At 43.4% G+C, this 23,026-nt stretch overlaps 1 protein-coding gene across 1 annotated transcript in view; it reads right to left on the reverse strand.

Moving 5' to 3' along the window:
- The window catches only part of msto1 (misato mitochondrial distribution and morphology regulator 1), a 49,959-nt gene that overhangs the window by 19,973 nt on the left and 6,960 nt on the right, over positions 1-23,026 (reverse strand). Inside the window, exons 2-5 of the mRNA XM_084312730.1 lie at positions 18,363-18,492; positions 16,639-16,708; positions 14,026-14,101; positions 2,406-2,463 (exon numbers count right to left, since the gene is read on the reverse strand). Coding sequence (XP_084168856.1) covers positions 2,406-2,463; positions 14,026-14,101; positions 16,639-16,708; positions 18,363-18,492 — 334 coding nt within the window. The remainder of the gene's footprint in view (positions 1-2,405; positions 2,464-14,025; positions 14,102-16,638; positions 16,709-18,362; positions 18,493-23,026) is intronic.

Here is a 23,026-nt window from a genome sequence, read left to right on the forward strand (position 1 = left end):
CTGAGTCAGCAGGAAGGGCGCTAGGGGGCGTGTTGAGTAAAATGAAAGTGTGCACTGACCTTGGGTTTTCAACATTTACACAATTATTTGATTCAATGGTGGGTTCTGTTTTATGCTGCTGGAGTATGGGGTTTTGATGATGCACCTGAATGTAATGCGATACAGAACCGGGCCATACGATACTTTTTAGGAGTCCATAAATACACACCAAAAGGGGCTATAGAAGGGGACATGGGGTGGGACTCTTGCTTGGTCAAGCAAAAAGGTGAAATGGTGAGGTTATGGAACCGCCTGGTCCAGCTGCCAAATGGCAGGGTGACAAAAAAGATTTTTTAATTGGGACAGAGCACACGGTCATCCCTGGTCAAGAGAGATGTCCATGATTTTTTCTTCTACTGACTTGAGTATGATTTTTATGAACAATTTGCAGTGTAAGGTTCACATAATTAAAACAAAATTATCAACAATCCATCAGGATAAGTGGAAGGTGGAGATTTGGAAAAAACCTAAACTTAGAAAATATGTTGCAATTAAAAATTAGTATTTTACTGAACCTTATGTAATGTTAAACTTAAAGAGAAGACGGAGGTCTCTGTGTGCCCAGTTGAGGTCTGGCACCCTGCCATTGGCGGTGGAAGTGGGTAGATTCCAGGGTAAACCTGAGGAGGAGCGGTTGTGTGTTCTGTGTGATCTGGGAGTGGTGGAGGATGAATATCATTTTGTTTTTTATTGCCTTTTGTACACCACTTTGAGGAGGGCTTTATTTGAGAAAATTCAAATTGTAAACCCAGATTTGTTTTGGCAGTCTGAGAGTTGTATGTTGAGTTGTTTTTTTGTGGAGGACATCTTCGGTTTTGCAGGATTTTTGGAGAAGGCATGGCACCTGAGACAAAACACACTGTATCCTATATAATTGTATTTGAATTCACCTTGTTTTTCTTTGAGTACAGCTTGTGTTATATTACGTTTTATTGTATTTTCTTGTATTTTTTTATGGCCATCTTGGTCTATGTCATTTGTTAAGTAATTGGTAAAGTATATTATTATATACTTATTGTTATGTGTCTTGTAAGCCCATATGGGCTGGGCATACATCTGTATGTAAGACACGAAAATAAAAAATATCAAATCAAATCAAAAAGTACATTAAGTATTAGTAAATAATGATGTTCCTGGTACGTTATTTTAACGTATGACCTAGGAGCATTATTATACTGTTTCTTTCAGGCGAGAATGTACCCATTTAGATTCCAAATAATGTTGTCACGTTTTCACAGATTGAGTGGCAGCGGACGCATGCCCATCTTAACTGGGAATCCCCATTCAACGTGAGATTAACTATCGTAACCGATCGTCCTGATATAATCCTTTATCTGTAATTAATCAGACTCCCCAGTTAGTAGCTAGATTAATACATTTAGTGGAAGTGGCAATAATCAAATAATCTGGGTAAAATCATCGCTTTATCCATTTGATTCAGATGATGCTAACAGACATGTTGAGCCTCTCTTGGTCCATGTATGGGCATATGTGCAGTGGTGGAAAGTAACCAAGTATTTTTTTTTAACTTAAGTACAATTTTGAGCTACTTTATGCGAGTATTTTCGTTTTAGGGAACTTTATACTTTTACTCCACTACATTTCAAAGGAAATATTGTACTTTTTTACTCCACTACATTTATCTGAACCCATCAGTTACTAGTTACTTTGAAGAAAAAGATTTTGCATAAAAAACGTGGCAAAGATTTATGAAGAGTATATACTTTTGATTACTGTCATAATCAGAGCAGCATAACTGGACCACATACCACTTTAACATAACCTTTAATCAGAGCAGCATAACTAGACCACATACCACTTTAACATAACCTTTAATCAGAGCAGCATAACTAGACCACATACCACTTTAACATAACCTATAGAGGTCAATGGATTGAATGCTCCCAAGCACTGGAATACACAAACGTAGAATGCATACTTTTACTTTAGATACTTACAGTAGGTACATTCAATAGCAAATACTTCTCTACTTTTACTTAAGTAGAATTTGAATGGAACTTTTACTTTTACCAGAGTACTTATTTATCTGGGTATTTCTACTTTTACTTATGTAAAGGTACTATGTACTTCTTTCACCACATTTTAACTAGTAGTAAACAGAACAACAACCTCTATTGATGTAGTAGTAAACAAAACAATGAACTCTATTGATGTACAGTAGTAAACAAAACAACAAGCTCTATTGATGTACAGTAGTAAACAAACCAACAAGCTCTATTGATGACACTAGTAAAATACAGTGTATGTTCTGGACTTTTCACAGGTGGAAGTGATGAACAAAGTACACAGTGATGAACAATAACTCCTTAAATATAACTAAAGAGGCCCTTGTTGTCCATGTTTACCTGGGCGCTGAAACGTGGCGGCGGCATCATTATCAGCCTGGGCCCAGACCTCTCCCTTCTGGAGAGAAAGACAGACGTCAACAGCCAGCTTTACAAACTCAACCGTATAGACTACTAGATAGTTAGGGGTGCACAATGTATTGGTGACCATATCATATTGGCCGGTATCAGTGATTTTTTTCATGCATCAGTCAATAATAAACTCCTCAAAAAAGTTTGGAAACGATTATTCCTCCCCTTTAATAATACCCATTGGTATTGTATTTTATATAATTGGAAAGCCTGATTAGTCACCTTTACAAAAAGTACAACTTGTAAGGAGCATGCATTAGTGGAATGAGCAAGACAGCTAACCGTGTGGGCAGCGGCTCAAAGAAATCCACCAAGCAACTCAAAATGAGAGTGAATACCAACAGAAGAATATTGCAGGGGATTTTGGCATATTTCTTTGGGCCACTACCCACATGGTTAGCTATGTTGCTCATTCCACGAATGCATGCTCCTTACAATTTGTACATCGTTGTAACGGTGACTAATCAGGCTTTCCAACGATATAAAATACAATTCCAATTGGTATTTTAAAGGGGAGGAATAATCAACCGAAATAACTTTTCCAAACTTGAGGAGTTTATGTGAACAACTGACAACTGTCTAGCTGCTGTTGTGTGTGTTTTCTTTTTTTGGCCAGGCAGTTTGTTTGGGTAACGTTACTTGCACGTGACAATGCAAGTGCACAGGATTGTGGGCTAATATTGTTACAAAAATATACAAAAATAGTATGTACAGAATTTGATTATCATAGAAATGTATACAGATCATATTGACATCTGTGTTATCGGCAAGAACAGACATTTTCTTATATATACCGTACTTTTCGCACTATAAGCCGCACCTGACTATAAGCCGCAGCAGCTAAATTGAATGATGTGTACATATATAAGCCGCACTGGACTATAAGCCGCATGTGTTTTAATGTTTAATTACCATATGTAAGGAGTGGAGCCTGAGGCTTAATTTGACTCATACGAGAAACCTCACCCGGCCCGGACGCGTGTAACTGTTCCGCAACAGTAAGTGACTTCCGGGGTAGGCCTGATTGGCCCCGACAGGCACGTGACACGCAACTTTCTCTGCCGCGCGGCAGAGCTTGCGGAATGATGTAACCGTCCAAATCCGCTATGACTTTCATTCAGCGCTTTAGCTCACCTCGCAGAGCAGCGGTCCTGCGATCCTGCGGTCCGTTGTTGACGAGTTCGAATCCCATCGAATTTTTTTTTTTTAACGTGATTTTTTTTTTAACGTGTATTCTTTCGCCGGTTAAGGTTAGGCATGGTTAAGGTTAAGGTTAGGCATTGTTTCGGAGTTGGTTAAGGTTAGAACGGTTAAGTTTAGGCGCTGTTAAGGAGCTGGTTAAGGTTAGAGTTTGTGTTAGAGAATGGCAATAGACAGCCTATTTCCGCGCGACAGCTCTCAGCAGCCTCGTTGCGCGTCCTGAGTTTGCCGCGTCACGTGCCTGTCGGGGCCAATCAGGCCTACCCGGAAGTCACTTACTGTTGCGGAACCGGTACACGCGGCCCGGACACGGAAAGGATTGACAGATTGATTGCTCTTTCTCGATTCTGTGAGTGGTGGTGCATGGCCGTTCTTATATTGAGCTTTAAGTTCCCACCTCTACAGAGAATGACTCCCATTGGGACACAATACTGTCGGACACATAACATTAACTCATTTACAAGTTGTATTAAGTTTAGCAAATTTGCAATTTGCATACCGCCCCAACAGGTCCACGGAGGACGCCATAGCCCATGTGCTGCACACAGCAGCATCACACCTGGACAAGAGGAAGGGGAACTATGTGAGAATGCTATTCATCGACTACAGCTCGGCATTCAATACCATAGTCCCCTCCAAACTCATAGCCAAGCTCAGGGACCTGGGCTTGAACTATGACCTCTGCCAGTGGGTCTTGGACTTCCTGACGGGCAGACCCCAGGTGGTGAGAGCAGGCAACTGCACCTCCTCATCCATCACCCTCAACATAGGGGCCCCCCAGGGCTGTGTTCTGAGTCCCCTCCTCGTCCATCATCCTCATCGGAGTGTACATTCCACCACACGCGAACACTGGGGTCGCACTTTCAAAACTTCACGACGAGGTAAACAAACAACAGATAGCTAGCGTTGACGCTGCCATTCTGGTTCTGGGCGATTTCAACAGCGCGCGTCTTAAAAAGGTGTTGCCGAATTTCTATCAGCATGTGACCTGTCCCACCAGAGGCGAGAACATATTAGACCATGTATACTCACAATTTAAGAATGGGTATAAGTCACAGGCTCTTAGTCCATTCGGTAAGTCCGATCACGCCGCCATATTCCTTTTGCCAAAGTATAAACAAAGTCTCAAGCGAACGCCGGTGGTCTCGCGAGAGGTTAAGCGTTGGGCCGTGACGTCAGAGGAGTCACTCCAAGCTGCACTTGAATGCACAGACTGGAGTGTATTCCGTGATAACACAGCCAATATTAACGAATACACTGAAACGGTGCTTGACTATGTCTGTACTCTGGTAGAAGAAACAATCCCCTCCACCACAATTAAAATCTACCCAAATCAAAAGCCCTGGGTAGACAAATCCGTCCGTGAGGCTCTGAAAGTGCGCAAATCAGCATACAACACCGGGCTGGAGACAGGCAACATGGAAGAACACAAGATGGCAAGATACAACGTCAGGAGAGCAGTAAAAGAGGCAAAACGGCGTTACAGGGATAAAGTTGAACTTCAGTTCGAACAGGCTGACTCTAGAGGCATGTGGCAGGGCCTCAGAACAATGACAGATTACAAAGGCACCTCCCTCAAACTGAACAATGACATCTCCTTAGCAAATGATCTCAATTCCTTCTATGCGAGGTTTGAGGCTGTGAATAAAAACACCAGCCTACAAACCACGGCAATGGGGGGGGGGGGGTCTGCTGATGGAGACTCAGTGTTCAGGGTAACAGAGCATGAGGTGAGACGGATCTTTAAAAAAGTGAATATCAGGAAGGCAGCAGGACCGGACGGCATCCCCGGCCGCGTCCTAAAAGTCTGTGCCGACCAACTGGCCCCGGTATTCACTGACATCTTCAACCTGTCCTTGGAACAGGCTGTCATCCCCACCTGTCTGAAGAAGTCCACCATCATCCCTGTACCCAAAAAATCTACGCCCGCTTGCCTCAACGACTACCGCCCTGTAGCCCTCACCTCCATAGCCATGAAGTGCTTTGAGAAGCTAGTGAAGGGCTACATCTGTTCCTCCCTCCCCATCAACCTGGACCCTCTGCAATTTGCATATCGCCCCAACAGGTCCACGGAGGACGCCATAGCCCATGTGCTGCACACAGCAGCATCACACCTGGACAAGAGGCAGGGGAACTATGTGAGAATGCTGTTCATCGACTACAGCTCAGCATTCAATACCATAGTCCCCTCCAAACTCATAGCCAAGCTCAGGGACCTGGGCTTGAACTATGACCTCTGCCAGTGGGTCTTGGACTTCCTGACGGGCAGACCCCAGGTGGTAAGAGCAGGCAACTGCACCTCCTCATCCATCACGCTCAACATAGGGGCCCCCCAGGGCTGTGTTCTGAGCCCCCTCCTCTACTCCCTGTACACACATGACTGCGTAGCACAGCGGAACAACAACACCATCATCAAATTTGCTGATGACACAGTAGTGGTGGGCCTGATCTGTGCCAACGACGAAAGGGCCTACCTGGAAGAGGTAGAGAACCTGTCACAGTGGTGTCAGGAGAACTGCCTCTCCCTGAACGTCAGCAAAACAAAAGAGATGATTGTGGACTTCAGGAGGTCGGGGGTCAAGGACTACAGCCCCCTCAGCATCGACGGGGCACCGGTTGAGAGAGTGAACAGTTTCAAGTACCTCGGAGCCCACATATCAGAGGATTTGACATGGACCACACACATTGACAGTGTTGTGAAGAAGGCACGACAACGCCTCTACTTCCTCAGGCGCCTAAGGAAGTTCCAAGTCAGTCAGAAGATCCTTAGGAACTTCTACTCATGTACAATAGAGAGCATCCTGACTGGCAACATCACCTCCTGGTTTGGGAATAGCACTGCACAAGACCGTAGCAGACTACAAAGAGTGACACGTTCAGCCGAACGCACAATTGGAGGGGGGCTTCCCACCCTCCAGAACATTTACAACAAGCGGTGCAAGGGGAAGGCTAAGAGAATTATTAAGGACTCGAGCCACCCGAACAACTGCCTCTTTGAACTGCTGCGATCAGGCAAGCGATACCGGAGTCTTAAGGCGAGCACAGAAAGACTCAGAAGAAGCTTCTATCCCCAGGCCATCAGGCTGCTAAACGAACAATAAACACTATGCAACAACCATCAAATGCACACAGCACACACACCCACACGCACACACTCACTTAAACAAACAACACACTGCAGCACCCACTCTCCACACTTTAGATCACACAAACACACTTTATATTTATTGATAAAGGATTTGCACTACAACTCGTACACCTACTGTAAATTGTACCTAAATTGCACCTAATCCTATTTCTGCCTTGCACTATATAGTATTGTATATTAGTACACTACACAGTATTGTATATTATATGGTAACTCAGTTACGTCTACTCTGCATCGAACATTGTACATATGTCTATACTGAACACTGTGACCTCATTTTTTTACTTCTAATTTACATGCTATACTATGTTATTTTATTTCATACTTATCTTGTCTTGCACAGTCTCTGGAGCGTAACAGTAAGAAGCATTTTGTATAAAAGTATTCTGTACTTCTGTATGACAACTATTAAAGAAACTTGAACTCTACTCCCTGTACACACACGACTGTGTGGCTCAGCGGAGTAGCAACACAATCATCAAATTTGCTGACGACACAGTGGTGGTGGGCCTGATCTCTGCCAACGACGAGAGGGCCTACCTGGAAGAGGTCAAGGTCCTGGCGGGATGGTGCCAGGAAAACAGCCTCTCCCTGAACGTCAGCAAAACAAAGGAGATGATTGTGGACTTCAGGAGGTCGAGGGTCAAGGACTACAGCCCCCTCAGCATCGACGGGGCACCGGTTGAGAGAGTCAACAGCTTTAAGTACCTCGGAGCCTACATATCCGAGGACTTGACATGGACCACACACATTGACAGTGTTGTGAAGAAGGCACGACAACGCCTCTACTTCCTCAGGCGCCTAAGGAAGTTCCAAGTCAGTCAGAAGATCCTTAAGAACTTCTACTCATGTACAATAGAGAGCATCCTGACTGGCAACATCACCTCCTGGTTTGGGAATAGCACTGCACAAGACCGAAGCAGACTACAAAGAGTGACACGTTCAGCCGAACGCACAATTGGAGGGGGGCTCCCCACCCTCCAGAACAGACCTGGGCATTGTACGGCCCGGGATGATTCTGACCGGCCCGCGAAAGATTACATGATAATAATTTTTTTTTTTTTTTATCATTTTTTTTCCCTTTTTTTTTTTCATGTCAACGTTCACACGCACAATATACGCTTACCTAGGATTTGACTTGATTCAACAACAAAGCAGTCGGGGCAAGCCGAAAACAGTGGAAAGTGTGGTTATTTGAAGTTCGGATTTCTTTTTTCACAACTGAGGTAGGTAGATTACATTTTTAGAGACTAAAGTACAGAAAAAAGGTACCGTTGGGTACCGGTACCGTATCGGTTCAAATGTGAACGGTACCCATCCCTACTGAACACACAACTGCAGGGCAAGGGCATTTTTGCTCATGAAATGCATAGCCATGTGAAAGCCTTCATGACAAAGTTGCAATTAATTTCAAGGCAACTAGGCAGCAACAATCTCAAACACATGAAAACCCTGAAAGAAGTCAAACCATCAGCTGATTACCGGCACAGGTACTCATCCATGTTGGGAGCACTGCATGATGAATTTTCAAGGCGTTTTCAAGATTTCAAAAAGGTTGAGGATGAAATGCAGCTGGTTTCCTCTCCCTTTACCTGCAGTGTTGATAGTTGTTCAGCTTGAACTCATTGACCTGCAGTCTGATTCACTACTGAAAGAGCACTTTAAGTCAGCATCACTGCTAGAGTTCTACTCTGATCTCAAGGAGGAGAACTTTCCAAACATGAGGAGACATGCTCAGAAGATGTTGGTTCTCTTTGGATCCACCTATATGTGAACAGACATTCTCAGTCATGACGTTTACCAAGTCCAGGTACAGATCCTCTCTCACTGATGAACATCTGGCAGCTGTGCTTCGCATCTCCACCTCAGACATGCAACCTGACTTTGATGGACTTGTTAAAGCTCAACAGAGACTGGATTTATTACACTGAATGAAAAAAAAAAAAAACTGAAGAACACTAAAATGTGGAAATATAACAAGTGAAATGGGACACTTGATATTTTTTTTCTTTTTTTTGCACAGTTCTGAAAACATTAAATGTTTAATATAGGCATGTAAAGTAAAAAAGGCTACTGGGACACTTTTCTTTACACAGTTCAGTGACATGTCTGGTTTATTTTGGCTATAAGATGATGTGATGTCTTTAGAAAGCTAAGAAAATCCTTGTTTCAATAGTATATGAAACTCAAAATAATAACTTTATTTGTATAGCACTTTTTCATACATGCCCTTTGTTAATGTTTCACATTTTGTTTATCATTTTGGAAATAAATTCTATTTGAATAAATGATATTTTTGAAAGCTAACCTCACCTTTTAATTGCCAAATAATAACATACACTCTTACCAGGGGTCAAAACAATGCCATTTACTGCTTTTTATATAGAAATAAAATGTATATTATGCATAATTGAGGTTGGAATTTTGGCCCGGCCCTCCAACATATTTTCAGTTGCTCATTCGGCCCCCCGGGAAAAATAATTGCCCACCCCTGCTCCAGAACATTTACAACAAGCGGTGCAGGGGCAAGGCTAAGAGAATCATTAAAGACTCCAGTCACCCGAACAACTGCCTCTTTGAACTGCTGCGGTCAGGCAAGCGATACCGGAGTCTCAAGGCGAGCACAGAAAGACTCAGAAGAAGCTTCTATCCCCAGGCCATCAGGCTGCTCAACGAACAATGAACACTACACAACAACCATCAAACGCACATAGCACACACATCCACACGCACACACTCACTTTAAACAAACACACTGTAGCACCCACTCCCCACACTTTATAGCACACACTCACTTTAAACAAACACACTGTAGCACCCACTCCCCACACTTTATATTTTATTGATGAAGGATTGCACTACAACTCGTACACCTTACTGTAAATTGTACCTAAATTGTACCTCATCCCATTTCTGCTTTGCACTATATAGTATTGTACATTAGTACACTGCATAGTATTGTATATTATATGGTAACTCAGTTACGTCTATTCTGCATCGAACATTGTACATATGTCTATACTGAACACTGACCTCATTTTCTACTTCTAATTTACATGCTATACTATGTTATTTGATACTATCTTGTCTAGCACAGTCTCTGGAGCGTAACAGTAAGAAGCATTTTGTATGAAAGTATTCTGTACTTCTGTATGACAACTATTAAAGAAACTTGAAACTTGAAACATGAAATAAGGGAACAGATAAATAACATTTCAATGCAGTAAAAAAAGCAATATTTCGATTTTCGGGTTTTGTCCACATATAAGCCGCACCGTTATATAAGCCGCAGGGTCGAAAAATGGGGGAAAAAGCCGTGGCTTATAGTCCGAAAAGTACAGTATTTCTTAAATAATTATCACATCGGTGCATCCTTACTTATATAGTACATTAAAATACGACGCAAAACAAAATGTTGAGGTAGTACAAATTCGTACAAAGTCAATGGGCCTCATTCAACAATACTCTCTTATTATTTTTCTTATATTCTTGCTTACCGGTCTGTTAAGAGAACAATAAGAAAAGCCACCGCCACATTCATCAAGCCGTTCTTAACCCATTCTCTGCCACGCTTATATCCATCGCTGTTTGATCTCTGCCAGCACTGTAAGTCTATGGAGATGTTCACCTTCTTTGCAGGGCTATAACTTTTTAAATTCACACACACATTCATACGAAAACACCGTCTAGAGTATAAATATGTTTTTATCGTTTTCTGCAGTATTTCCCAGAACGTGAGATATAGGCACAAATGCATATATTAGATCATCAAATGCAGTTTGATACAGATCGACGCTATATTAAAAATGTCAACTGTACATGGTCCTAAGGGTTATGACTGACCATGCGCGGGTGAACGGAGGGGGGGGGGGGGGTCGTTTATAATTCCGTGATAGTCGTTAGATGCTTCATGTAGTATGGGTGATATATTGATCAGAGACCTATAGGTTCGGAAATACCGGATCTGTCACCTGTCATCTCTCTCTGAAATGTCTGTGGCTAAAACTCTGAGTCCGCTCTGAACTTTAGGTGTGGAGCAGAGAAGAGAAGAGAGGAGAGGGGAGGAGAGGTTGTAAACGTGTTCTATGCGTACGGCCTGGGCAGCCAGCATCTAACTGTTCTAACAGCAATATATAATCCATTTCAGAAGCAGAACGCACGCAATAAGTAAGGGATAATGTATAGCTACGAGGTCATTGTCGCAAAATAATTGACCGACACGGAGTTTAAAATACCGAGCCGCCTCGGCGAGGTGTTTTAAACGTCAGTGAAGGTCAATTATTTTGCGACAATGATCGAGTAGTTCAAGTTCTTTAATAGTTGTCATACAGAAGTACAGAATACTTTCATACAAAATGCTTCTTACTGTTACGCTCCAGAGACTGTGCTAGACAAGATAGTATCAAATAACATAATAACATAATATAGCATGTAATTTAGAAGAAGTATAGCTATACATTATCCTGCTTATTACATGGCTAACTTACTAACAATATACCTAATTCATTTTACATCGACTCGCAACAGTAACACTGGTTCTGGCTCCGCTGAGTGCTCGTCGCTCCGCCCCCCAGCAGCTTCCCCGGCAGCCGGCAGTTTGCACTGATGTCAGTGGGCTTGATTGCGAACAGCTGCGCACAGCGGTCATTATTGTGGGCTTGATTGCGAACAGCTGCGCACAGCGGTCATTATTGTCTGATAATTGACCTCTGACGCGCGCTATTGACCAATCACAAGCAAGCATTTCGGCGAATGTGAAAACGCCATGTAATAAGTTATAATAATAATAATAATTATTGAAAAGTTCTGGGTTTATAAAGTCGTATTTGGGGGTACTGTATTTGGGGGCAATTGACCAATGGTTTGCTTTCAACCCATGAACTCCTTCCTCTCTCACCATTTTATATATATATTTTAAAATTTACAATACTAAAACTGTATTGTATTATATTGTTTGTTTTGTAAAGTGTCTTTGAGAATTAGGGAAAGCGCTATATAAATCTTATGTATTATTATTATTATTATTATGAATGGTAGGCTTTTTAAAATGTTTCTCATCTGGGTAAGAGTTTCTTATCTGGGTAAGAGTGCTCTCGACCACTCTTAGAATTTGGTCTTGCCTGAGAGAAAAGCAACAATAAGAAAACATTGCTGAATTCCAGGTAAGAACAAAATAAGAGGAAATGCTAGTTAAGAACGAAATCTGTTGTTATATCGCTTCATGAATGAGGCCCAATGAGAGGATGCAAAAAGCAGATCAATTAACTAATGACACGTCAGTACAAGGATAAAATCTCAGATTGTATCGACTCCCCCACACACCCTTTTTTTTATCTACTTTTTCTCCTCCTATTTTTTCTGTATTTTTCTCCCATCCCAATTTAGTCGTTATACCAATTCCCCCCTCCCCTTCCTGGTCGTTGTGCGCATTTGCCCCCCACTTGCTGGTCTAGGGAGCCCTGAAGTCTATCACATGCTTCCTCCGATACATGTGGAGACAGCCAGCAGCCTCTTTTCACCTGACAGCGAGGACTCTCACTGGGGAAGTGTAATGTGTGGGAGGATCACACCCCCAGTTCCCTCCCTCGCTGTGCAGGCGCCCTGGCCCTTGACCGACCTGTAGGAGTCGCTGTTTACAACGTTCAGGACCCACCCCACTGGCTTTCCACCCGCTGACACTGCCAATCGTGTCAGTATGGACGACCGACCAAGCCGGAGGTACTGCAGAAGCCGGATTCGATCCCACTGTCTCTGCGGTGGTAGACAGATGCTTAGTCCGCTGCGCTACCCGGCCTCCCTTCCCCCACACACCCTTAACAGTTTGAGTGCCAGCCATTAACATGGGAAACATGGTTAAATGCCAGGACCCACTTCAATGATAGCGCTGTGAACGCATAATCTCCGTCTTAAATTATGGCTATGTGTCTAATCTGCCTGTCGTTTATCAATGACTTGTTTGCAGTCAACATTGTCGAAACGGATTATTATTTTTTTTTTTTTTTACATTATTTTTTTTTATTGGTTCATTTTCGTTTTATAGCATTTTGAAAAGCCCTAGTTTTTCAGGAAAATATATAGATTCCGTGATAAAGGCATTTACTGGAATATTCTAGCATACACAAAAACGTTGTAATTTTTCGGCCCATTTATGAATAGTTTTCAAATAAACGCTAGATTATCGATTGTATATGTGTACTTATGCACGCTATAGAGGCGGGCTGAAAAATCGATTCTCTCATTTCCTCATCAGCGATCACAGCCACACACACACGCATAGGGCAACGCTTATATCTCTGTGAAAACAGCTCTGATTATCCTAAGACTGGTCAAATAAATTCCGTACCTGAGATCAGATGTTATCCAGAAAGATTATTCCAATTCCTGATCGCCATTCGCAATATCGATCACGCTTATTGATTACAGTGTTGGGTCCTGTAAATACATAATCCACGCGTTTTCCGGGCTGGCGAGCACAATCGATCCTTCAGTTGGCTTGAGGGAAAAGTAAAATGAGCAAACTGGCCACCCCCCCTGCATCAGTGTAAAGTAATGGGGTGCGGTTACACAGGGAGAGACGATAGGGGGCGGTATCTTCCCAATTGAGCTCAGAGAGACTCTGCAGCACTAACCCGAGGCTCGATTGATGAAATATGAATTCAAATCGCCAATTAAAAAAAAACGACAAACAATCGCTATATAGCGTCGGGGGCACTCAAAGGTCAGCATGAACTAACGACAAAACGCGTCCGTGGCACTCAATGTGTTAAAAGGGAACTTCACCAAAGAACAATGCTGATTTATTTTGCACATAATCTCACGCACATCCAAACAGTTTTGCACACATTCATTTTGTTTGACAGTTATTGAGAGTAAATTAGTTGGAATATGGCCACTAATGATGTCATTGGGGACATTGAATCCTTGTATTGTGTTAATTACAGCTCAATGAAACGATAGGTAAATTCCCATAAGACTAGGTATTGCTCTTTTTTTTATCTACATAATTCCATTGAGCAGTAATTAACACAACACAAGGATTCAATGTCCCCAGTGACATCACTGCTGGTCATATTCAAACTCATTTACTCTCAATAACCGTCAAACTAAATTAATGTGTGCAAAACTGTTGGGTGTGTGTGAGATTATGTGCAAAATAAATCAGCCCTGTTTTTTTGGTGAAATGTCCCTTTAAACACTCACCTCCAGCTTGTCCAGGTCTTGGAGGAAGGGGTTCTTTGAAGGCGGGCTCTCTTCATGCATCATAATGGATCCTTCCCTGTCATGTGAAGAAGATGTTTATATGTCACTGCATCAAATCACTTCAATAAATCTTTTTTTTTTATTGATTTAGTACATTGATTTAGTACATGATTTACAGTACTAAATGTATAAAATAAGATATTCCTTTATTGATCCCCTTGGGGAAATTCAGGCATCATAGCAGGATGGGGGATGGGGGGTGGGTACAGGTAGTAAAAACACCACAAGCAGTGTAAACAAATAAGTCAATATAATTTACTATCTAACTAACTGAAATATACAGTATCACAGTATTCACATAAGGTGCAGTATGCCTAAGGTAGTGTTATTGTCCTTTTTAGGTTCCTATTAGTTCTAGTTGGATGTTTCACTACACACGAGTGCATGCTTACCAACTGTTCGCCTGTTTTTACTGCAACACTAATATCACCGACATCTAAGAAGGGAGATCCCCCCTTGAATGGCCCTTCTAAGGTTTCTCTCCTCCACATTGCCTGTGGTGCATTTTTTCCTATTGCTAGGTTTTAGTGAGTTTTTCCTTACCTTCGCGTGGGGTATGTCTGGGAGTGTTGCATTTATTTATTTTGCATTCATTTTAAATTTTTTGGACCTTATGGTGTCCTTGTTTTGGTCTTGAATTATTGTGATGTTTCTTCTTGACTTGTTTAAAGAAGACTTGTACGGCCCATGGGGACATTAACGTGTGTTGTCGGGCCTTACAAATAAATTTGATTTGATTTGATTTATGTCTGGCAGCAGTCCACTGTTGTGGAGCCTGATGGCCGCTGGTATGAAGGACTGTCCGAGGCGGTTAGTTGAGTGTCAGGGGGGTATCAGTCTGTGGCTGAACGTGCTTCTCATCTTGACTAGCTCGTCGTAGAGGGGGTGGGAGGGATTCTCCAGGATAGCAGCCAGCTTCCTTCTCATCCCCCTCTCTGCCATCACCTCTAGTCTGACCAGCTCGAATCCCACCACAGAGCTAGCCTTCCTCACCAGCTTGTTGAATTTGTTGGTGTCCCTCGAGTTGATGTAGCCCCCCCAGCATGCCACAGCATAGAAGAGGACGCTGACCACTACAGACTGGTAGAATTGCAAACATTGAAGGACCTGAGTCTCGTCAGGAAGACCAGCTTGCTCTGTCCCTTCCTGTAGAGGGCCTCTGTGTTGTCCGACCAGTCCAGTTTATTGTTCAGGTGTACCCCAAGGAACTTATGACTCCACCACCTCCACATCCTCCCCTCGGATGGTGATTGGAATCGGGTGGGGGGGGCTCTTCTTGCCCCTCCGGAAGTCCACCACCAGCTCCTTGGTCTTACTGGTGTTGAGTTGGAGGTGGTTGCCGTCGCTCCACCCCACAAAGCTCTCCACCAGGGCTCTATACTCCTCGTCATCATCGTCGGTGATGTAGCTTACGATGGAGGAGTCGTCAGAGAACTTCTGCAGGTGGCACCCGCTTGAGTTGCGGCAGAAGTCTGAGGTATAGAGGGTGAAGAGGAAGGGTGACAGCACAGTTCCTTGGGGGGCGCCGGTGTTGCTCACCAGTACATCAGACTGACTGTCCTTTGGTCTGACGTACTGCGGTCTCTCAGTGAGGTAGTCCTTGATCCAGGCCACCAAGCCGTGCTCCAGCTGCATCACAGAGAGCTTCTCCGCTAGCAGTGACAGCTGGATGGTGTTGAAGGCATTGGAGAAGTCGAAGAACATAATCCTCACTGAGCTGCGTGGCTTCTCCAGGTGCGTGTACGCTCTGTGGAGCATATAGATGATGGCGTGCTCCACCCCGATGTTTGCCTGGTATGCAAGTCACACACCAGGGGCTTGAGATGTTGCAGGACCAGTCTCTCAAACGTCTTCATGATGTGTGACGTCAGAGCAACTGGCATGTAGTCGTTGAGGGTCCTGGGTCGTCCCTTCTTGGGCACCGGGACAATGCAGGAGGTCTTCCAGAGCTGGGGCACCCTCTCCAATCTCAGGGAAAGGTTGAAAAGATGTTGGAGCGGTGCTGCCAGCTGCTCCGCACATGCTTTGAGCACCCTGGGATTGGTGTTGTCCGGTCCTCTGGCCTTATTCACAATAATCTTGGAGAGCTGCCTCCTGACCTATGGACCTATATGTATAGTGTACTGTCTAGTGTTTGATGTACATAGTACTAAATGTATGGAGAGGAGAGTGATATGTATAGTGTACTGTATATTGTTTGATGTACATTATATGTATATTTAAAACTGAATCAAACCATAAACAAGGTGGCCTGTTGGGATGTTAGATCCTAATGTGAAAAACTGTGATTTTATATGTCTGCACTTTATGTGCTCATTTTATGCCTGTCTTTTTTCTGTTGTGAAGCACTTTGAGCTGCGGTTTCTGTATGAAAGGTGCTATACAAATAAAGTTTATTATTATTACATAGTACTAAATGTATGGAGCGTGATACATATAGTATATTGTTTGATGTACATAGTACTAAATGTATGGAGAGTGATACATATAGTATAGTTTACTGTGTGTTGTTTAATGTACATCTCTTAGAGACACAGAGACACAGCTACCTACCATGTGAGGGCGCTGGTATCTTTCCCAGAGTCGTAGAGACTTCCCTCTAGCCGTAGTGTCTGAAGGCTTCCTGTTGTGGAGAAGGTGCAGACAGAAGGTGCTGTTTGAGTTGAGCTGAAACAGAGGTTTAAATACGAGTTTGCATGCAAGAGAGTGGAGCTGCGTGTCCCGCGTCCCTTTGGAACTTACTTTGTACACGTCCTCAGAAAGTAGCGCTACGCATCCAAAAAGATGCGACGCAGCGCGTCACCAGTGGGGGCAGTGTGGTGGTATGACAGACACTAAAACTCCACATGGAAAGTGTTTTATGTTCACGTGGCAAATCTGGATGGTGGATACAGATATATATATAAACACTAGATGGCTCAAGGCAGAGTCTCCCGCGTAGTTCACCGGTGGCCATCTTGCTTGAGTGGACTACTGCTTTAAGGTGATGGTCTGCACAAACAAAAATACTCTTAACTCGCTGAAATCTTGACGGATTTACAAATGATTTGGTTTATTACAAACGTTATTAACGTGGCTATGATTCTTGTTTTTTTATATAGAAATTTTCATATGAAAGTCCATTATAAGTATGCAGTATGATAACTACATCTCTGACGTCTTTAACAAATCTAACTGTTGAAAATGTAGCAAGCTATGGTTATTTCAATAGTACATGCACCATAGACATGCATGTTATGAGTGGGCGTGCTCCACCTATGCAAGATGGCCGCCATGTGGCAACATCGGTCTCCGTTGGCTAGCAGCGCGGGGGAGTCATCTAGTGATATATATCTATGGGTGGATAGTTCACAAGGAAGACATTTTTCTTCTATATAATTGTGTCAGCCAGGGAGGATTCGGCTCTGATCTGCCCCCTAGTGGATATACTTTTCAAACCTCCAGGTACACGCTAAATAATCTGAATCTGTGGATAGTACTTTTCTGTTTTGTTTAATTTTTTTGTTTTGGTAGGGCGGCTACGTGGCGTAGTGGGCAAGGCGCTCGCCACGAATGCGGAGACGCTGGGCTCGCCTGTTCGAGCCCAGCGCTCCACATTGCTTAGCTGGCCGTCCGTACTAATACACATTTATTACACCCGTATTAGGGGGTGGGAAACTGATGGGTGGGGATCGGGCGTTGTGGACAGCAACTCCTACAGGTCGGTTAGTGCGCCTGCGCAGTAGAATCAGGAAGTGTCGGGGGCAGCGTGAGCCTCCCACGAGTTACTCCTCGCCACTGAGAGATCGAGCTGCACAGGTGAAAAGATGCGACTGCTGTTACCTCAAGTACCGGAGGGGACTTGTGCTATGTATGACTTAGTCCACATTGCAGCCGGCTTGTGGGAGGCAAGAAACAGCGTTCGTGACAGGGGAGGGTTGAATTGGATGATACGAAATTGGGATGGGAGAAAAATATAGAAAATTGGAGAAAAAAGTGGATACAATTTTTTGTTTTTTGTTTTGGTGTGATGTGTGGGTTGGAGTTTAGTAACTTCTTATAGTGTGAATTTCTCCAGACCTCTCTTGGCAGAGCCTGAGGTGTGGCCAGCAATAGCAGCCCCTCTATCCCTACTCATCTCCAACCCACACATCATGCAAAAAATTAAACAAGCAATACCAAGTGGGACTCTTTTTCCTAGAGGTCGCTGTTTGACAGCATTACAGATTCTACCTTTAACCTAATCCTTTAGGATAGTTTGGGTGTAAGATGTGGGCGTGTGCAGGGGGCGGGGCTACCTTTGAGATCCATGGCGATGAGGCGGGGGGTGTAGGTGACGTGACCCCCAAGAGTATGTCCCTCCCGGAACAGCACGTCGCTCTGGAGCTCCCCTGGTGGAGAGTTCTGGTCATATGACAGAGAGGCATCCTGACAGAAAGAACAGTGTTGTTAAGTTGCGAAGAGACATCCCTCTTCCTGTTAAACATCTGCTACATCCTACTTCCTGTTAAACATCTGCTACATCCTACTTCCTGTTAAACATATGCTACATCCTACTTCCTGTTAAACACCTGCTACATCCTACTTCCTGTTAAACACCTGCTACATCCTACTTCCTGTTAAACACCTGCTACATCCTACTTCCTGTTAAACATCTGCTTCACAACATTTAAAGGACCGTACCAGTCTAATTATGACTTCACCATTACCGGAGATTGCCCCCATCTTTAAAAGGAACACACCAACATTATGGGAAATGCACTTACCGTCTTCTCCAGAGTAAGATAAGAAGATAGATAGATACCCATTTCCTCTCTGTACGTTTAGTAGAAAGCTATCCGGCTGCAAGCTAGCCTAGCTTAGCACAAATGAATGGAAGCGGATACAGACCAGCTAGCCTAGCTGGTTATATTGATTGATTGGATTGGTTTTATTTAAAGATTTAGAATGCAATCGTGCATTTGCAGAAAACAACAGCTTTGCGGATGGTGACAAAAGTCAAAAAGTTCATCCTCTACCAACTTTTCTGTCTTTCAAAATGGACACAAACCTGGCAGAGAAGGACACATCATCAGCCCTGTCCAACCAACGGATACACCTTATTGAAAAAATTATTAAAGCTGTTCATTTGACCCGTTAATGTTGGCAGAGGATGAACTAAATCATTCAAATCAGACGGTGACGTAGACGGCGGACACTGCGTGTCAAACCTTGTGTCCGTGCCGTGGTCTACGTCAACGTCTGTTTTAAATAATTTTTTCAATAAGGAGCATCTGTTGGTTGGACAGGGCTAAAGATGTGTCTGTTTTAAATGATGTATGCATGTATGTATGTATGTATGTATGTATGCATGTATCGATAGGTATTTTCAGTTCATTACTGTCTAATATTTTACATCCAGCTCCTCTGGGTGCATAGGTCTCTGCTATGTGCCAGTGGGTCGAGTGACCACGCAAAGCCAGGCACCCAGAAAAACTCTGACCTGATGACCTGTGTGACCTAATGTGCATGCATGGCTATATCGGCCCTCCGGCCAGAGGCCAGTGAGAGGAGAAAACCAGATTCATCCTTAGACTACTACCATATACGATAGGGATGCCCCGATCACGTTTTTTGCCACCGATACCGATCACCGATCGTCGTGAACCATATCGGCCGATACCGATCCGATACCGATCGTTTTTGATTAAAAAGAAATTAAAAATTATTTTATATAAAAAGTTTTTTTTTTTTTTTTTTTTTTAATAAAATATATATATTATATAATTAGACTTGTACTTGTATTATCTGCGAGCAGGGGAGGAAACAAACTTTTTGGCTTACCAGCCAACTGGCGAGTATCTGATTTTTTTTACCAGCCAAACAGATTTTTTACCAGACAAAAAAAATCGCTAATTGTGATAATTACTTCTTTGTATGTCTTCGTCTAAATAGATTTTCAATCATAGTAAAATAATCACACCGTGTCTCTACTCTTTAAAATATGTATTAGCATAAAACATTAATCTCTACTCTTCACAATATTAGCATAAAACATATTAACATGAAAGAGGTATCTATTCTGGACTGGGTTGGGCTGAACTGGGCAGTGAAAGATGCTGGGTTGGACTGGGTTGGGCAGTGAAAGAAAAAAACCGAAGTATGTTGTGAAGTGTATAGATAGATGTGAAATATATAGATGTAGCAGTAGTCTATCTGTATGTCATATGTTATGATGAATTGAAAATGCCGTACTGTATTGTACCCATTCTGCAATCTGTTAATAAAGTTTTCAATCAATCAAGTTAACTTTGAACCTCGGTTGTCAAGCCTCGTCAATGTTGTGTATGCATCTGGGTAGGCACACTGTGCCTTTAAGACAGCACGGTGGTCTTACGACAGTACCGTCAAGTGTTGTGATAACGTCAGTTGGGTTGGTGTGCTGTTGTACACAGTGCACTGGTTGAGCTTAGCTAGCCCCTTTCGTGACTGCGATGTGCAAGCCAGGGGCTTTTGAACATGAAATAAAATGTCTAACCTTACGTCGTAGTCCGGTGCTTTTTTGGAAACATTATAGTCATAACAGATACACCTAGCTGGCTGCTTTGAGCACACGGGGCTAACGTTAGCTAGCAAGCAGCTATCGCTAAAACTAGAAGCTAACCACTGTATACATTTCCAGTAGACTAACATTACACCTCTGTGATTTAAATGTGTCCTTAGTAACTTATACTCGAGGGTTGTACTAGGGTTGGATGCAGTTCCCCGTTGGTCAGTCTGTCTGTTTTCCATCTTCTGCTGTGTTTAACGTTATCCGTTTGAGAGTGCTCCTGATGGCTAGCCTAGTAACGCAGGACTTTTATCATTATATGTCCGCGGGTTGGCCAGTACTGCGCAAACTTTTATTAAACATTATATGTCCGCGGGTGGTCTTGTGCAGTGCTCTCGTGGCACTGTCAACTAAAGCGAGCACTCAGAAGACACGCACCGTTTGCCAGTGCAGTGATTGCAGAATGTTTTTTTTTTTTGTATACTCGCCAGACTGGCGAGTGGTCTTCATGAATCACTCGCCAAACGTAAAAAATACTCGCATTTGGCGAGTAAAGTGGCCTAATTTCCTCCCCCGTCTGCGAGACATCGCCACAAGTCAAAATGCTCGCTATCTGCAAACAGCTCCACTGTCTGTGTGTACTCTAGTAGCCCTAGCTCCAAAAAGGATTCTCCGGCGCTGCAGCGGGACCCTATTGCCTTGGTAACGTTATGCTTTGGTCATTTCACATTCAGCAAGCCCTCAGCTCGAATACGCATTCAATCAATGTTATAAGACATTGATATCAGGAGCTATCTGTAGCTACTGCTAGCCGGCTAGATGACGTTAAGACAACTATTTAGTTCAATCGGACATTTCGTTTTGAACCGTGAACTAACGTCAGCTAACGCAAGCTAACGCAAGCTAACGGAGATATCAACATGGGCTACTAGACTTCCTGGGGCATTTGTTGATATCCGGAGCTATCAGTAGCTAGCCGGCTAAATACCGCTAGACAATGCCTACTAAAAGTGAATAGTTGACTGGGTAATTTTGTTTAAACAGTAACGATAGCTAGGTAGCTAACGTTAGCTCAGGTCGAATGCACTATCTAGACTCAGCAGAGGAGGTCCGCCTGTTTACAAACTCTACACGGGTACGGGCGGGGCTAGGGAGGAGGAGCAGTTTGCAGGTCCTGTGCGTCTGAGACAAGCGAGTGAGATATCCACTTGATCAGTTTCCGCGATCGGCGAATATGACTAATTATCGGAATTCCCCGATCGCATATTTATACTGATTATCGGCCGATAACGATCGGTGGCCGATCGATCGGGGCATCCCTAATATACGACCAAGCCTGTCTGATCATCCATTATAACCAGTGGCTCGCTAAATTTGGAACTCCCACTATTTAAGCCATGATGTGTTTGTCATTCTGGAGCCTTGCAGCCCCCATGGAGGGCTGTGGTCTCCAGGACTGTTCCTCGTTCTCCGTGTGTTCTTGTCAATAAATACCATCGATTGACTTCACATTTGTTTCCTGAATCTCTGTCCAGCTGGCTCATACATATCAATCCAACAAATTCAGATTTTATACTATCAGTATTGAGAGAAAATGGGTTTTTTCAATGTATATTTGGTTTATAAAACTGATATAAAGAGACACTTTAAGAGGGTAATATCATTATCATCACGGGATGATATTGACTGAATTCCGATTGGAAGACAAAACAAAGATAAGGAGCGGTACAGAGCGAGGGAGAGGGGTGACCTCTTTAATGCAACAGTGAATGAAACGTTTAATGGTGTGAAAGGTTATTAACACAGTTGTCATGACAACGCGGCACATGACAACCAGAAAGGGGTGGGCTATCATAGTTATGACGAAGATCCTATAAAGCTGACGGTGGTTCCGGGTAGGGCCAGACTAGAAGTCTGGGAGACCAAAGAAACAAATCCCACAGGAGGGAAGGGACCAAGAGACTCTCTCCTCTTATCACAGAGGGGGGGGGGGGGGGAAGAATGCCACATCATCATTAGCTTCGGATACCACGAGGATGGTCTTGGCTGACGACCGGGCCTGACCACTTTTGGACTGAATAGCAGAGGGACAATCTGAACACACCGAAAGATCATTAGAATAGACTCTTCAAGGACAATACAATCTGTTAACATCTGAGCTGAGGTTTCTGTTTATCAAATAAAACCACGCTTTTCCTTGTAAGGTATTTCACGTTGTCGGAGTGTCGAATTCTTACGGAGGTGGAGAATTATTATGGTTTGCGGATTGTACTAACGGGGAGAGATAAGGATTATATCAACCAGTATCAGAGACGTCAGGACCATTAAAATGACACAACGCAGAGGAATTGGATGGAGAGCCAAAACAGACGAAGACGTGATACTGGCCAGTTTGATTAGGATCTAACAGTTGGTTGCCGATGACAGCCGGAT

This window comes from Notolepis coatsorum, assembly GCF_963971535.1.
Source record: "Notolepis coatsorum genome assembly, chromosome: 4".
In the NCBI taxonomy this organism is placed as follows: domain Eukaryota; kingdom Metazoa; phylum Chordata; class Actinopteri; order Aulopiformes; family Paralepididae; genus Notolepis; species Notolepis coatsorum.